The 16326-nt window shown below is 56.7% G+C and overlaps 1 protein-coding gene and 1 long non-coding RNA gene across 7 annotated transcripts in view; one reads left to right on the top strand and one right to left on the bottom strand.

Moving 5' to 3' along the window:
- The window catches only part of UNKL (unk like zinc finger), a 164465-nt gene extending 152449 nt beyond the window's left edge, over positions 1–12016 (bottom strand). For 4 of the 6 annotated variants that reach the window (XM_073361547.2, XM_073361543.2, XM_073361544.2 and 1 more), the window contains exons 1-2: positions 10982–11996; positions 3215–3424 (exon numbers count right to left, since the gene is read on the bottom strand). In XM_073361547.2, coding sequence (XP_073217648.1) covers positions 3215–3424; positions 10982–11061 — 290 coding nt within the window. In that variant the 5' untranslated portion in view covers positions 11062–11996. Of the gene's footprint in view, positions 1–3214; positions 3425–10981 lie in introns of all 6 variants that reach the window. The other 2 variants (XM_073361545.2, XM_073361548.2) reach the window with 2 other exon arrangements.
- LOC140918023 (uncharacterized) lies at positions 10661–16252 on the top strand. The gene is made up of 2 exons (XR_012161054.2): positions 10661–11485; positions 15950–16252. It is a non-coding gene; the product is annotated as an uncharacterized LOC140918023 (long non-coding RNA).
- Positions 16253–16326: the final 74 nt, after the last annotated feature.

Below are 16326 nucleotides of genomic sequence, written 5' to 3'. Positions count from 1 at the left end.
TATGATGTGGGTCTATTATAGACCACCAAATGAGGAAGAGGAAGTGGGTGAGTCATTCTACAAGCAGGTAACAAGATTAGCTAACACACATGTGCTAGGATTAATGGGGGATTTTAACTTCTCTGATATCTGTTGGAAGACCATTACAACAAAACATAATATGTCCTGCAAATTCTTAGCTCGTGTAGGGGATTGAGGAAACAAGTAGGGGTCATCCATTTTGGATCTGGTTTTGACCAACACAGATGAATTAGTTGCGAATGCGAAGATGGTCAGGAACTTGGGAGGAAGTGATCATGATCTGATAGAATTCGAGATCCTATGAAAAGGAGGACATGAGAATAGCAAAACAAGGACAATGGGCTTCAGAAAGGCGGATTTCATCCACTCAAAGAAATAACATGCAAGGTCCCATGGAGAGACTAATTAGGTAGAAAAGGAGTTGAAGAGGGCTGACAGTTCCTAAAAGATGTAACACTAGAGGCTCAGCATCAAACTATTCCAATGCAGACGGAAGATAAGAAGAGCCACAGGAGGCCAATGTGACTGCAGGAGGAGCTTTTTAGCTATCTAAAAACCAAAAGGGAACCATGCAGGAAATAGGTAGGGTGACCAGACGTCCCAATAAATCGGGACTGTCCCAATATTTAGTTGTTTGTCCCGCATACCAATGCACGCCATTTGTCCCAGAGAGAGAGAGAGAGAGCGCGCGCGCGCCTGTGGCTGTCCCCCGATGTGTCCCAATATTTTGTTCTTGTCATCTGGTCACCCTAGAAATAGGAGGGACATGTCACCAAGGAAGAAGATATGGGAATAGCATGAGCATTTAGTGACAAAAATCAGGAAAGCCAAGGCAAAGAGTTACAGCTGGCAAGGAATGTTAGAGACAACAAGAAAGGGGTCTTCAAATATATCAGAAAAAAGAAAGATCAAGGGCAGTGTGAGTTCACTGCTCAATGAAGAAGGTGAGCTGGTAATGGAAGATGATAGGAAGGCAGAGCTGCTCAATGCCTACTTTGATTCAGTCTTCTCACAAAAAACATGTGACCGGACATCTAGCCAAGTTACCACAGACAATAAAGGGAAAGGGATGCAGATCGGGATAAATAAAGAACATGTCAGAGATCTTCTGACTAAATTGAATGAATTCAAACCAGTGGGGCCTGATGCTATTCACCCCAAGGTACTGAAAGAATTAGCTGAAGAAATCTCAGTGCCACTGATAATAGTATTTGCTAACCCATGAATGACAGGAGAGGTCCTGGAAGACAGGAGAAGGGCTAACGCAGGGGTCCCCAACGCGGTGCCTGTGGGTGCAATGGCACCCACTGGGGCAGTTGTGTGTGCCCACAGGACACCGCGCAGCCGAAATGCCGCCGCCAAGTGCGGCCGCTGGAGAACCACTGGCCGAAATGCCGCCGAGAAGCGTTGCCGTTTCTCGGCGGCATTTTGGCAGCGACACTTCTTTCAACTGCTGCTTCTTGGAGGCATTTCGGCAGCAGGGTGTTTGGTGCCCACCACAGTCTTGTGGGAATAGGAATGTGCTATTCCCACAGAAAGGTTGGGGACCACTGGGCTAACGTAATGCCCCTCTTTAAAAAAAGGGAAAAAGGAGGAGCCGGGGAACTGCAGACCAATCAGCCTGACTTTGATACCTGGGAAGTTACCAGAGCAATGGATAAAACATTCAATTTGCAAATACCTGGAGGATGAAGGGCTAATCAGTAGCAGCCCGCATGGATTTACTAAGAACAACTCATGTCAAACCAGCTTAATTTCCTTCTTGACAAGGTAACTGGTTTGGTGGATGTGGGGAATGCAGTGGACATAATATACCTGGACTTCAGCAACACTTCTGACACAGTCCCACATGACAGTCTCATAAGTAAGCTGCGGAAATACAGGCTTGATGGAACTAAGTGGATACATAAATAGTTAAACAACCACAAACAAAGAGTAACTATTAATGGAATTATGGCAGATTGGCAGGAGGTCTCAAGTGGAGTTCCACATAGATCTCTTCTGGGTCCGGTGTTGTTGAACATCTTTATTAATGACCCAGATGTAGAAATAGAGAGTATATTGATCAAATTTGAAGATGACACAAAGCTGGGAGGGAAGGGTTGCCAACACTTTGGAGGATAGATCTAAAATTCAGAGGATTCTTGATAAACTGGAGAACTGGGCTGTAGACAACAAAATGAAATTTAGCAAAGACAAATGTAAGGTGCTACACTTACGGAAGAAAAAGCGAATGCACAAATACAGAATGGGGAATAACTGGCTTGGCAGCAGCACTGCTGTGAAGGATCTGGGAGTTGTGGTGGATCACAACCTCAACATGCATCAGCAATGCAATGCTGTTGCAAAAAAAGCAAATACGTTAGGTTGCATTAACAAAGGCATAGCATGCAAGTCATGGCAGATGATAATACCGCTCTACTCAGTGCTGATTAGGCCTCAGCTGAAGTACTGTGTCCAGCTTAGGTCACCAATGTATAGAAAGAATGTAGAGAAACTGGAAAGGATCCAGAGGCAAGTGACAAAGATTATCAAAGGGATGGAATGCAAGCTATATGACCAAAGGCTGAAGGAACTGGGTATGTTTAGTTTGAAAAAGAGGAGATTAAGTGGGGACATGATAGCAGTCTTCAAATACCTGAAAGGATGCCATAAAAAAAATGGAGAAAAGTTGATCTCTTGCATCATGGAGGGCAGGACGACGGGCAATCGGTTCAAACTACAACATAGCAGATTTAGATTAAATCTTGGGGGAAAAAACTTCCTAACTGTAAGAACAGTAGGATAATGAAACAGACTGCCTAGGGAGGTTGTGGAAACTCCTTCATTGGAGGCTTTCAAAAGGAGGTTGGATAGTCCTCTGTCTTGGATGATTTAGAAACAACAAAATCCCACACCTTGGCAAGGGCTTTGCAGCCCTTTCTAAACCTATAATTCTATGATTCTGTGCTCACCAAAAATCTGAGAAATTACTTAAAGTTAGAGGAAAAAGAACGAGGAGTACTTGTGGCACCTTAGAAACTAACAAATATATTTGAGCAAATAAAAGTTAGAGGAAATCTCTCAAAACTAACTCCAGCAAGTTTTACCAGATATCAATTCTCTAACCAAAAGTACATCTCTGTACATAAAGTCACTGATAATATTGCAAATGTCAAATTGACTGGGGGGGAAAAAAAAAAAAAGAACTTACTCATCTCCATCTGGACAGATTCCTGTGGTCTCATCATATTTTGTACAATAAACATCTGGACTGTAGTTAAAAGTCCCATCACGCCTTCGAATGGGTCTACGACGACGTTGATTTAGGAAATGCCAATGAAAACAGGTAAATGGTCTGTGCTGGGTACACTTGTGCTGCAAGAATAGGGGGCACTGCTCTGTCCTAAATTCCTTTAGATACCTAAAAAAATTAAACTGTGTTACAAGTTCATCTTATTGGAGGTACATTTATTACAGGATTAACAAGGAACTTGATAATTCGACATGCGCAGCCCATGAGAGAGTGTACAATTTTATCCTGTGTAAAATTATATTCTCTACATACATTTTACTGTTTAGCTACAAATTAAATGTGACCATTTTTAATTAAAAATGCATTACTACTGAAGTTCACAATGTAATTGCTGTATACTATGTTGCACAACTTAAATAATAATGTTTATATTAGGGCTGTCAAGCGGTTAAAAAAATTAATTGCACTGTTAAAAAATAATAGAATACCATTTATTTAAATACCTTGCAATGCTAGTGACAAAAGTGCCAAGCAAATGCCGGTTCTCACTTTCTGTTGACATTGTAAATAAGAAGAGGGCCGAATCCTAACCCTAAACAAACTTGTTTGTCTTAGTGATTGGCTGAATAAGAAGTAGGACTGAGTGGACTTGTAGGCTCTGAAGTTTTACATTGTTTTGTTTTTGAGTGCAGTTATGTAACAAAAAAAATCTTCATTTGTAAGTTTCACTTTCACAACACAGATTGCACTACAGTACTTGTATGAGGTGAATTGAAAAATACTATTTCTTTTGTTTCTCTTTCACAGTGCAAATATTTGTAATCAAGAATAATATACACTTTGATTTCAATTACAACACAGAATACAATATATTCTGTAGAAAAACATCCAAAATATTTAATACATTTCAATTGGTATTCTATTGTTTAAAAAAATTAATCGTGATTAATTGCATTGTTAAACACTATTAAAGTTTTGAGTTAATCGTGTGAGTTAACCGTGATTAATCGACAGCCCTAATTTATATCAAATACTACAGTCAAAAATCATATCTACAGGATTTACAAATTAGATTTCCCTAAGTGACAATCATACAGCAGTTCCAAGCACTTCAAAACAAGTTACTTGAACATGAATTCAGACTCCCTCCTATTATATTAGATAATCCTACTAGAGCTGCTTTTTCAAATAACCACATTTTGTTTTGTATTAGAAATGCCTCTTAACTCCAATAACTCCACACCACAGACTCACATTGCATAGAAGCCTATCCTGGGAACACTAACATGAGAGATGGGGGGCGGATTGCAATTCCCTTCACACTGGTACAGTAGTCTACAGGATGCCCGTGTAGGAGAGGGAAGGTGGGTAGAAGTGAACAGGAACAATGCAGGAAATGAAGAAGAGGGAGTTTATCCCAGGGACAAGAAAGAGCAGGGATGATGGAAAAGAACACAAAAGTTACTAGGGAAGGTACCCAATGAAGTGAGCTGTAGCTTACGAAAGCTCATGCTCAAATAAATTGGTTAGTCTCTAAGGTGCCACTAGTCCTCCTTTTCTTTTTAGGGAAGGTACTGGAAGTTTGGAGGATCTTGGTTATTGGAGATTGTTACTGCACAAACTATTGACATCTGGGGGTTATGTGATGCTTTTGGCAGGTTGTATGAAGTTACTTGCAGTTATTTCACTGTTTACCTCGGAAATCCCCAGTAATCTAGAGGCTGGGGGTAATTCAGTTATTGGGGATGTGCTTTGGGGATGTTTATGGGGGGTGTCAGGGTTATCTAGGAGCTTCTGGGATACAGTCACAGACTATGTTTCTTATGTTTGTTTAGGGGTAGTTTAGGTTACTGGGGGTATAAGACTGTCGAGGAACGAAGAGATGGTTATGAAGTCTTTAAGGGTGTCTCAAGGGTTATGAGTGTCTTGGGTGCATGGTGGTGTTTATTTAGGGGATGATAGGAGGCCACGGGAGCGGTTTAAGGAGGATTAGGAGCTGTGGAAGCATTGGGGGTGCTGGGGGCGACTTGGAGGGTGGGGAGGCCCGTAGGGCGGTGTTTCAGGAACATTAGAGGGCTGTACGGTGGGTTAGGGGCGCCCGGGCACTGTTTCGGGGACGGCGAGGCCGCCGGGCGAGTTAGGGGCTCTCGGGCCGGGCTCCGGGGGCGCCGGAGGGCGAGTTAGGGGCTCTCGGGCCGGGCTCCGGGGGCGCCGGAGGGCGAGTTAGGGGCTCTCGGGCCGGGCTCCGGGGGCGCCGGAGGGCGAGTTAGGGGCTCTCGGGCCGGGCTCCGGGGGCGCCGGAGGGCGAGTTAGGGGCTCTCGGGCCGGGCTCCGGGGGCGCCGGAGGGCGAGTTAGGGGCTCTCGGGCCGGGCTCCGGGGGCGCCGGAGGGCGAGTTAGGGGCTCTCGGGCCGGGCTCCGGGGGCGCCGGAGGGCGAGTTAGGGGCTCTCGGGCCGGGCTCCGGGGGCGCCGGAGGGCGAGTTAGGGGCTCTCGGGCCGGGCTCCGGGGGCGCCGGAGGGCGAGTTAGGGGCTCTCGGGCCGGGCTCCGGGGGCGCCGGAGGGCGAGTTAGGGGCTCTCGGGCCGGGCTCCGGGGGCGCCGGAGGGCGAGTTAGGGGCTCTCGGGCCGGGCTCCGGGGGCGCCGGAGGGCGAGTTAGGGGCTCTCGGGCCGGGCTCCGGGGGCGCCGGAGGGCGAGTTAGGGGCTCTCGGGCCGGGCTCCGGGGGCGCCGGAGGGCGAGTTAGGGGCTCTCGGGCCGGGCTCCGGGGCCGGCGGAGGGCGAGTTAGGGGCTCTCGGGCCGGGCTCCGGGGCCGGCGGAGGGCGAGTTAGGGGCTCTCGGGCCGGGCTCCGGGGCCGGCGGAGGGCGAGTTAGGGGCTCTCGGGCCGGGCTCCGGGGCCGGCGGAGGGCGAGTTAGGGGCTCTCGGGCCGGGCTCCGGGGCCGGCGGAGGGCGAGTTAGGGGCTCTCGGGCCGGGCTCCGGGGCCGGCGGAGGGCGAGTTAGGGGCTCTCGGGCCGGGCTCCGGGGCCGGCGGAGGGCGAGTTAGGGGCTCTCGGGCCGGGTTCCGGGGCCGGCGGAGGGCGAGTTAGGGGCTCTCGGGCCGGGTTCCGGGGCCGGCGGAGGGCGAGTTAGGGGCTCTCGGGCCGGGTTCCGGGGCCGGCGGAGGGCGAGTTAGGGGCTCTCGGGCCGGGTTCCGGGGCCGGCGGAGGGCGAGTTAGGGGCTCTCGGGCCGGGTTCCGGGGCCGGCGGAGGGCGAGTTAGGGGCTCTCGGGCCGGGTTCCGGGGCCGGCGGAGGGCGAGTTAGGGGCTCTCGGGCCGGGTTCCGGGGCCGGCGGAGGGCGAGTTAGGGGCTCTCGGGCCGGGTTCCGGGGCCGGCGGAGGGCGAGTTAGGGGCTCTCGGGCCGGGTTCCGGGGCCGGCGGAGGGCGAGTTAGGGGCTCTCGGGCCGGGTTCCGGGGCCGGCGGAGGGCGAGTTAGGGGCTCTCGGGCCGGGTTCCGGGGCCGGCGGAGGGCGAGTTAGGGGCTCTCGGGCCGGGTTCCGGGGCCGGCGGAGGGCGAGTTAGGGGCTCTCGGGCCGGGTTCCGGCGCCGGCGGAGGGCGAGTTAGGGGCTCTCGGGCCGGGTTCCGGCGCCGGCGGAGGGCGAGTTAGGGGCTCTCGGGCCGGGTTCCGGCGCCGGCGGAGGGCGAGTTAGGGGCTCTCGGGCCGGGTTCCGGCGCCGGCGGAGGGCGAGTTAGGGGCTCTCGGGCCGGGTTCCGGCGCCGGCGGAGGGCGAGTTAGGGGCTCTCGGGCCGGGTTCCGGCGCCGGCGGAGGGCGAGTTAGGGGCTCTCGGGCCGGGTTCCGGCGCCGGCGGAGGGCGAGTTAGGGGCTCTCGGGCCGGGTTCCGGCGCCGGCGGAGGGCGAGTTAGGGGCTCTCGGGCCGGGTTCCGGCGCCGGCGGAGGGCGAGTTAGGGGCTCTCGGGCCGGGTTCCGGCGCCGGCGGAGGGCGAGTTAGGGGCTCTCGGGCCGGGTTCCGGCGCCGGCGGAGGGCGAGTTAGGGGCTCTCGGGCCGGGTTCCGGCGCCGGCGGAGGGCGAGTTAGGGGCTCTCGGGCCGGGTTCCGGCGCCGGCGGAGGGCGAGTTAGGGGCTCTCGGGCCGGGTTCCGGCGCCGGCGGAGGGCGAGTTAGGGGCTCTCGGGCCGGGTTCCGGCGCCGGCGGAGGGCGAGTTAGGGGCTCTCGGGCCGGGTTCCGGCGCCGGCGGAGGGCGAGTTAGGGGCTCTCGGGCCGGGTTCCGGCGCCGGCGGAGGGCGAGTTAGGGGCTCTCGGGCCGGGTTCCGGCGCCGGCGGAGGGCGAGTTAGGGGCTCTCGGGCCGGGTTCCGGCGCCGGCGGAGGGCGAGTTAGGGGCTCTCGGGCCGGGTTCCGGCGCCGGCGGAGGGCGAGTTAGGGGCTCTCGGGCCGGGTTCCGGCGCCGGCGGAGGGCGAGTTAGGGGCTCTCGGGCCGGGTTCCGGCGCCGGCGGAGGGCGAGTTAGGGGCTCTCGGGCCGGGTTCCGGGGCCGGCGGAGGGCGAGTTAGGGGCTCTCGGGCCGGGTTCCGGGGCCGGCGGAGGGCGAGTTAGGGGCTCTCGGGCCGGGTTCCGGGGCCGGCGGAGGGCGAGTTAGGGGCTCTCGGGCCGGGTTCCGGGGCCGGCGGAGGGCGAGTTAGGGGCTCTCGGGCCGGGTTCCGGGGCCGGCGGAGGGCGAGTTAGGGGCTCTCGGGCCGGGTTCCGGGGCCGGCGGAGGGCGAGTTAGGGGCTCTCGGGCCGGGTTCCGGCGCCGGCGGAGGGCGAGTTAGGGGCTCTCGGGCCGGGTTCCGGCGCCGGCGGAGGGCGAGTTAGGGGCTCTCGGGCCGGGTTCCGGCGCCGGCGGAGGGCGAGTTAGGGGCTCTCGGGCCGGGTTCCGGCGCCGGCGGAGGGCGAGTTAGGGGCTCTCGGGCCGGGTTCCGGCGCCGGCGGAGGGCGAGTTAGGGGCTCTCGGGCCGGGTTCCGGCGCCGGCGGAGGGCGAGTTAGGGGCTCTCGGGCCGGGTTCCGGCGCCGGCGGAGGGCGAGTTAGGGGCTCTCGGGCCGGGTTCCGGCGCCGGCGGAGGGCGAGTTAGGGGCTCTCGGGCCGGGTTCCGGCGCCGGCGGAGGGCGAGTTAGGGGCTCTCGGGCCGGGTTCCGGCGCCGGCGGAGGGCGAGTTAGGGGCTCTCGGGCCGGGTTCCGGGGCCGGCGGAGGGCGAGTTAGGGGCTCTCGGGCCGGGTTCCGGGGCCGGCGGGCGGCGAGTTAGGGGCTCTCGGGCCGGGTTCCGGGGCCGCCGGGCGAGTTAGGGGCTCTCGGGCCGGGTTCCGGGGCCGCCGGGCGAGTTAGGGGCTCTCGGGCCGGGTTCCGGGGCCGCCGGGCGAGTTAGGGGCTCTCGGGCCGGGTTCCGGGGCCGCCGGGCGAGTTAGGGGCTCTCGGGCCGGGTTCCGGGGCCGCCGGGCGAGTTAGGGGCTCTCGGGCCGGGTTCCGGGGCCGCCGGGCGAGTTAGGGGCTCTCGGGCCGGGTTCCGGGGCCGCCGGGCGAGTTAGGGGCTCTCGGGCCGGGTTCCGGGGCCGCCGGGCGAGTTAGGGGCTCTCGGGCCGGGTTCCGGGGCCGCCGGGCGAGTTAGGGGCTCTCGGGCCGGGTTCCGGCGCCGGCGGAGGGCGAGTTAGGGGCTCTCGGGCCGGGTTCCGGCGCCGGCGGAGGGCGAGTTAGGGGCTCTCGGGCCGGGTTCCGGCGCCGGCGGAGGGCGAGTTAGGGGCTCTCGGGCCGGGTTCCGGCGCCGGCGGAGGGCGAGTTAGGGGCTCTCGGGCCGGGTTCCGGCGCCGGCGGAGGGCGAGTTAGGGGCTCTCGGGCCGGGTTCCGGCGCCGGCGGAGGGCGAGTTAGGGGCTCTCGGGCCGGGTTCCGGCGCCGGCGGAGGGCGAGTTAGGGGCTCTCGGGCCGGGTTCCGGCGCCGGCGGAGGGCGAGTTAGGGGCTCTCGGGCCGGGTTCCGGCGCCGGCGGAGGGCGAGTTAGGGGCTCTCGGGCCGGGTTCCGGCGCCGGCGGAGGGCGAGTTAGGGGCTCTCGGGCCGGGTTCCGGCGCCGGCGGAGGGCGAGTTAGGGGCTCTCGGGCCGGGTTCCGGCGCCGGCGGAGGGCGAGTTAGGGGCTCTCGGGCCGGGTTCCGGCGCCGGCGGAGGGCGAGTTAGGGGCTCTCGGGCCGGGTTCCGGCGCCGGCGGGCGAGTTAGGGGCTCTCGGGCCGGGTTCCGGCGCCGGCGGGCGAGTTAGGGGCTCTCGGGCCGGGTTCCGGCGCCGGCGGGCGAGTTAGGGGCTCTCGGGCCGGGTTCCGGCGCCGGCGGGCGAGTTAGGGGCTCTCGGGCCGGGTTCCGGCGCCGGCGGGCGAGTTAGGGGCTCTCGGGCCGGGTTCCGGCGCCGGCGGGCGAGTTAGGGGCTCTCGGGCCGGGTTCCGGCGCCGGCGGGCGAGTTAGGGGCTCTCGGGCCGGGTTCCGGCGCCGGAGGGCGAGTTAGGGGCTCTCGGGCCGGGTTCCGGGGCCGCCGGGCGAGTTAGGGGCTCTCGGGCCGGGTTCCGGCGCCGGAGGGCGAGTTAGGGGCTCTCGGGCCGGGTTCCGGCGCCGGAGGGCGAGTTAGGGGCTCTCGGGCCGGGTTCCGGGGCCGCCGGGCGAGTTAGGGACTCTCGGGCCGGGTTCCGGCGCCGGCGGGCGAGTTAGGGGCTCTCGGGCCGGGTTCCGGGGCCGCCGGGCGAGTTAGGGGCTCTCGGGCCGGGTTCCGGCGCCGGAGGGCGAGTTAGGGGCTCTCGGGCCGGGTTCCGGCGCCGGAGGGCGAGTTAGGGGCTCTCGGGCCGGGTTCCGGCGCCGGAGGGCGAGTTAGGGGCTCTCGGGCCGGGTTCCGGCGCCGGCGGGCGAGTTAGGGGCTCTCGGGCCGGGTTCCGGCGCCGGCGGGCGAGTTAGGGGCTCTCGGGCCGGGTTCCGGCGCCGGCGGGCGAGTTAGGGGCTCTCGGGCCGGGTTCCGGCGCCGGCGGGCGAGTTAGGGGCTCTCGGGCCGGGTTCCGGCGCCGGCGGGCGAGTTAGGGGCTCTCGGGCCGGGTTCCGGCGCCGGCGGGCGAGTTAGGGGCTCTCGGGCCGGGTTCCGGCGCCGGAGGGCGAGTTAGGGGCTCTCGGGCCGGGTTCCGGGGCCGCCGGGCGAGTTAGGGGCTCTCGGGCCGGGTTCCGGCGCCGGAGGGCGAGTTAGGGGCTCTCGGGCCGGGTTCCGGCGCCGGCGGGCGAGTTAGGGGCTCTCGGGCCGGGTTCCGGGGCCGCCGGGCGAGTTAGGGGCTCTCGGGCCGGGTTCCGGCGCCGGAGGGCGAGTTAGGGGCTCTCGGGCCGGGTTCCGGCGCCGGAGGGCGAGTTAGGGGCTCTCGGGCCGGGTTCCGGCGCCGCCGGGCGAGTTAGGGGCTCTCGGGCCGGGTTCCGGCGCCGCCGGGCGAGTTAGGGGCTCTCGGGCCGGGTTCCGGCGCCGGAGGGCGAGTTAGGGGCTCTCGGGCCGGGTTCCGGCGCCGGCGGGCAGCAGGCTCTCACAGCCCCTTCCCGGCCGCCGCCCGAGACCCGCTGCCGAAGCAAGAGGCCGCTGGACCCAGGCTGGGTGCGAAACCAAGCCCGTCACCGGAGGGCCTAGGACGCCGCCCGGCGCTGGGCCAGGGCGAGGGCGGGAAGGGTGGCTCCAGGGCCCGATACCTACGTATAGTGCGTCGGCTGCTCGGTCTGCGGGGACCCACCGGAGCCGCCACCTCGAGAAGCCGCTTTCGAAACCGACGGCATCTTCCTCCGCGGTAGCCACAGCGCAGGCGCCGGCCAGGCCAGGGCCACCTCCCGCCGCCCCGCCCGGCGCGAAGCCAGCCTCGTCCCCCGCTGGGCCGGGGGATAAACCCCACCCGGGCGGGCGTGCGGGGGAGTCTGGGACGGGAGGAGCTGATCCCACGGCCGACACGTATTGCGGGAGCTACTCAACTCATGCCTCCCCCGCCGCTAAACTGTTCACAGCGCAGGGGGGCCGCGGCCCAGGGCTGCGTTCACTCTGCAGCTTGGAAACCTCTGGGACGCTGGAAAAAAAGAGGGTTTGTGGGCCTGAGATTGCAGGGGGCCGGGGCCACCCCTAGCCGCGCCGCGATGCCGCTCAAGCAATCACTACCGCCTACGCCTCAAGGGTTCCTTGCTCACTGGGATGACCGAGCAGCAGACTCAGGTAAGGCACAGAAATGAAACTCCCTTCACTGTAACGGCACGCTGCTTGAAATGAGGCCTTCCAAAACCGTCTCCATACGTTACTCACAACACCTTAGATCCGCCCTACCGCTGCCGGCTTTGCTCCCTGGCCCCCGCCTAGGGACTGAAAGAGTCACGTGCCTTTCCTAGATGTTGGCAAAAGAAGAGGTGGACGGGGGAAGCATTTTGTTTTTAAATGTGATCTTCTTTGACAGCGATACCCTGAAATATGCTTTTCTGTATGTATTTCAGAGTTTTAACCTTTAATGGTGGTTCTGTTGTAATCTTATTATAATACTATTACTCTTTAAAGACGGTACAGGTTAAATATTCTCCTCCTGGATGCTGCTGCAGTACTAAGTTCCTCCCCCTGGCCCATAACCTCATCCCTAATGCTGATCCTATAACTACAGTCACAGACAGGGTCAAATACTCAGTCCATCTGTCAGTTGTAAGACTTCTTTCCCACGGACTGCCTCAAGGCTTCAACTGAGGATACCCATAAATCCACCACTTGCTAACCATTTAGCAAGAAGGCTCATCTCATTCTGCAGTATTAACCCAATTTTACTATTTGAGAATAAGTTTGTCTGCCCAGGGAGCCACTGGTCTAGTGAATGAGGCATAAACCAAGTACTAAGGGACCAAGATTCTACTTCTGATTCCCAAACTCATAAATGTCACAGCTCTAAGCCTCAGTTTTATCACCTATAAAACAGAAATAATATTTCAGGAGGTCTTGTAAAGCACTCTGATAATATACAAGATTAAGGCAAGGCAGAGAAAGATGTAGAAATAATCTCCTAGGCTTGTAGTTATTCTTGTAAGTTATATGGGAGGTACCAACACCAGTTCATAGTTAATTTATATTTAAAGGAGCTCAGTGGCTTAGGCATTTTACTACACAGCTAAACACATTAAGAGTATGTTTTAAGATTCTTTTAAATAGCACTGCACTTTTCTACTATGCACAAGTGTACCACATCTTCAGATGTTTGTAACTTCAGCGCTAGCTTCCCACATACTGTATATCACAGTATATGTGTAAAATTTAAGAGTCACCACTTGGAAAGGTAAATAATTCTATGACAGTGAGAAGTGGTTTAAACAAAAAAACACATACAGCTGCTGGGTTATACTCAAACTTTATAGGGTCTTATCTACCACCCATCATGAAATTAAAGAGGTATGTATATAAGATTTAGTTTTCAGAGTAACAGCCGTGTTAGTCTGTCTTTGCAAAAAGAAAAGGAGTACTTGTGGCACCTTAGAGACTAACCAATTTATTTGAGCATGAGCTTTCGTGAGCTACAGCTCACTTCATGCTCAAATAAATTGGTTAGTCTCTAAGGTGCCACAAGTACTCCTTTTCTTTTTGCAAAGATTTAGTTTGTTCTTCAGTCCAGTCAGCACTGGACTTTTTTTAAAAACCACACACATAAGAAGGGGTGATAGGTGGAGAAAAATAAGGGAATTTTGAGGAAGACTAAATGAATTTTGCATTTGATTCTAAAGGCAGTGAAGTTCATGACCACCCTGTCACCTCCTTCAGAACATTCCCTTAAATACCTCATTTGTTTCATTGCTATCAGTCTTTGTTATAACTGTTAAACCAATTTAATTGGGATTCAAAAAACTGGACTTGAGAAATTTACCAGACACCTTTTAGCCATGGGAGATTATGACAGACTAGGGAGGGGGCAACAGCAAGATTCCACAGAAAACATAACTTTGGTTTCAGAGTAACAGCCGTGTTAGTCTGTATTCGCAAAAAGAAAAGGAGTACTTGTGGCACCTTAGAGACTAACCAATTTATTTGAGCATAAGCTTTCGTGAGCTACAGCTCACTTCATCGGATGCATACCGTGGAAACTGCAGCAGACTTTATATATACACAGAGAATATGAAACAATACCTCCTCCCACCCCACTGTCCTGCTGGTAATAGCTTATCTAAAGTGATCATCAGGTGGGCCATTTCCAGCACAAATCCAGGTTTTCTCACCCTCCACCCCCCCACACAAATTCACTCTCCTGCTGGTGATAGCCCATCCAAAGTGACAACTCTTTACACAATGTGCATGACAATCAAGTTGGGCTATTTCCTGCACAAATCCAGGTTCTCACATCCCCCCCACCCACATACACACACAAACTCACTCTCCTGCTGGTAATAGCTCATAATTTCAGAGTAACAGCCGTGTTAGTCTGTATTCGCAAAAAGAAAAGGAGTACTTGAGCTATTACCAGCAGGAGAGTTTTGAACCAGCAGGAGAGAGGATTGTTTTTTTGCCTTCATGAATGAACTGTTCAGTTACATCTACTGCAAAAGGATCTTTTCTACTGATGACAGAGAAAGTCCATCTCAACCATAGAGCTATGTTTAGTTCTGTAGTGTAGAAAACAGATTTATTAAACTCTTACTGACAGTGCATTAAAAGAGTTGTATGGAAGTCACTTCCACATGACCTAACACAGTAGTAGAGTACAGAATATGAAGTTAACATTCAGCTTGATCGTAATAATGCATATACATATATAGCTATCTTCACCATGCTTTACAAAGTAATTTGTTATCCAAGTGTCATTGTCACCTTTGGCTTAATGTTTTTGTATCCTAACTTTGATATTGTAATACATTCAAAATCTTAAAAGTCAGATGATGGGGGACAGTATCAGTACAGCTGTGTTCACATATTCAACCTTCTAATTGCACCTATGCACAACTTAAGAGTCCACTTGATTATCTCTGTTGCCATGAGTTATATGAGGATTACCAAGAATTACCACTGAGGACGAGGAGTCAGGCTTGCAGAATAAAGACGGTGATGTGTGGGGAAAACAAGAGTTTCCGGGCAATTCAATGCAGCATCAGATCACCTGGAATACAAGCCGTTTCCTAGGGGGCCTGCTATCACAGCTACCCTCCCGCAGGTGGGCATTTTTCCTGTTGGGATGGTGGCAGCATTTTCTTTTCTGGGGTCTCATCTAACAAGCCTGGCACCTGCTCATGGAAAACGGCTCCCAGTTGCTTGTCGACTTCTGCCTCCTCCCTAAAAACGCACCAGAGCAGCAGCCCTATCCCTAGCAAGCTGACCGGCAGCACTTTCACCCAGGGTCTTCGATAGTCACTTCCCATGGACCTGTCCACAGACCAGACCCGCGGGCTGGCTTTGCTGGTGGAGAAGGGGATGGGCCTAGAGCTCTCAGACTCCGCTACATCCTCGGGCCCCGGTTGCCGACTGAGACGTCGCACTGGACAGAAGGGACCAGAGAGCGGGCGCGGCCTGGAAGGAGAAAAGGAAGGAGAAACGCGACGTAAAGCGAGTCACAGGCCCGTCTCCTCCACGGGCGGGATCCGACCCCCGCCCCAGGAAAGCCCCACACGGAGCAAGCCCGCGCCACCGCTCACCGCCAGCGCCACAGGACCGCGCGGCTCATCGCGTTCCACCACCACGCGTCACGTCCGGCGCAGTGTGACACACTTCCGGTCTACGGAGCGGAACTGGCGCGTCGGCCGAGAGACTAACGCAAGATCCCCAAACCTCCCTACGCCGTGGCGCCTTCCGGTGAAGTGTCGGAATTAGCGACCTTGCTACGACTGAGCATGCGCGCGTGTCCGAGCATGCTCCGTAATATCTTCTGAAGCCGCTCTCCTCCGTTGGCTACGTCACTCGGAAGGTCCACGCTGCTGGCGGGGGGGTCGGGACGGCCACGGGCCGTGTGTGCAGGGGCCTCGGAGCGGGCAGAGGCGATAACACTTACTGGAGATGGGGTGAGCCGTCCGCAGTGGGGCGGAGGGGCAGGAGGCTCGTGCTCCGAGCTGCGGGGGGCTTTCCGCGCCCTTCCCGGGGGCCTTAGGGGCGCAGTGTACCCAATGCCCGGAACCCAGAGCCATTTAGGCTCCTAATTTTCATTTATTTAAGATCCATGGAAACGATCCTGCTGCACCCCGCCCCCATTCTTCGGCTGGTTTGCTGACTCCTCATTAGCTTCTCCAGGGTGAGCTAGGCTACCCTGTGCTAACCTCAGGAGGGTGGACACTGGCGGCAGGGCGAGTGGAGAGGCTCTAGCTTGGGTCCTGTGAAAAACCAGAGATGGTATCGGGCTATATAGTAACCTGCCATAGAATCTGGAATGGACACTGCTGACAAATGGGCATTGGGAATCAAACGCCAGACACATTCCCGCTATCCATCCCAAGTGATGGCTGTTAGCCTATTGGTGATCTCCTTTTTACACTTTGGCAACACATGCAAACCTTGTTCTACCTATAAGCTTTTACTGAATTGAGTATAGAAGGAGCTAAGCATTTTTTCCTCTCAGGCTTTTACCCCATTAATGTGTTCGTTTATATTGTAGTAGTGATGAATTTACTCATTGCATAAGGGTTTCTGGTAAATGTGTGTCACTGATACTACCTTCTTTCTCTGGTCTCTCTACAGCTGGGCAGAATTGGCATAGACTAAGATAAGATGTTTCCAAAAGCACCAAGGTCTCTGTGTAATCCTTGAAGGCTCCTTATGCGTTTCCTGAGCATGCTACCCAGTATGGGGGTTTCTTTGCATGTTCCTTGATGAAGAGCTCATTGGACAGAACTGCTGGTCCAGTATTGCCACAGTTGATTCCAGCTGTACGTTCAGCACAAACCAAAGTGAGGCTTGCAGTCTGATGGCTTCACAGTGCTGTTTGTATACAACCTGACATGAAAGTCTGGATCCGATTAAAATATCTCTCTTGCCTCCTTCCATTGGGTTTCAAACAGAGCAAGCTTATTTATTCTCAAGGCATGCTGACAAGCTTATCTTTTTACCCAGGTTTA

This window comes from Lepidochelys kempii, chromosome 10 (genome assembly GCF_965140285.1).
Source record: "Lepidochelys kempii isolate rLepKem1 chromosome 10, rLepKem1.hap1, whole genome shotgun sequence".
NCBI classification, from domain to species: domain Eukaryota; kingdom Metazoa; phylum Chordata; order Testudines; family Cheloniidae; genus Lepidochelys; species Lepidochelys kempii.
Note: the sequence above shows the minus strand (reverse complement) of the source record. Positions and strands in the feature narration are given on the sequence as shown.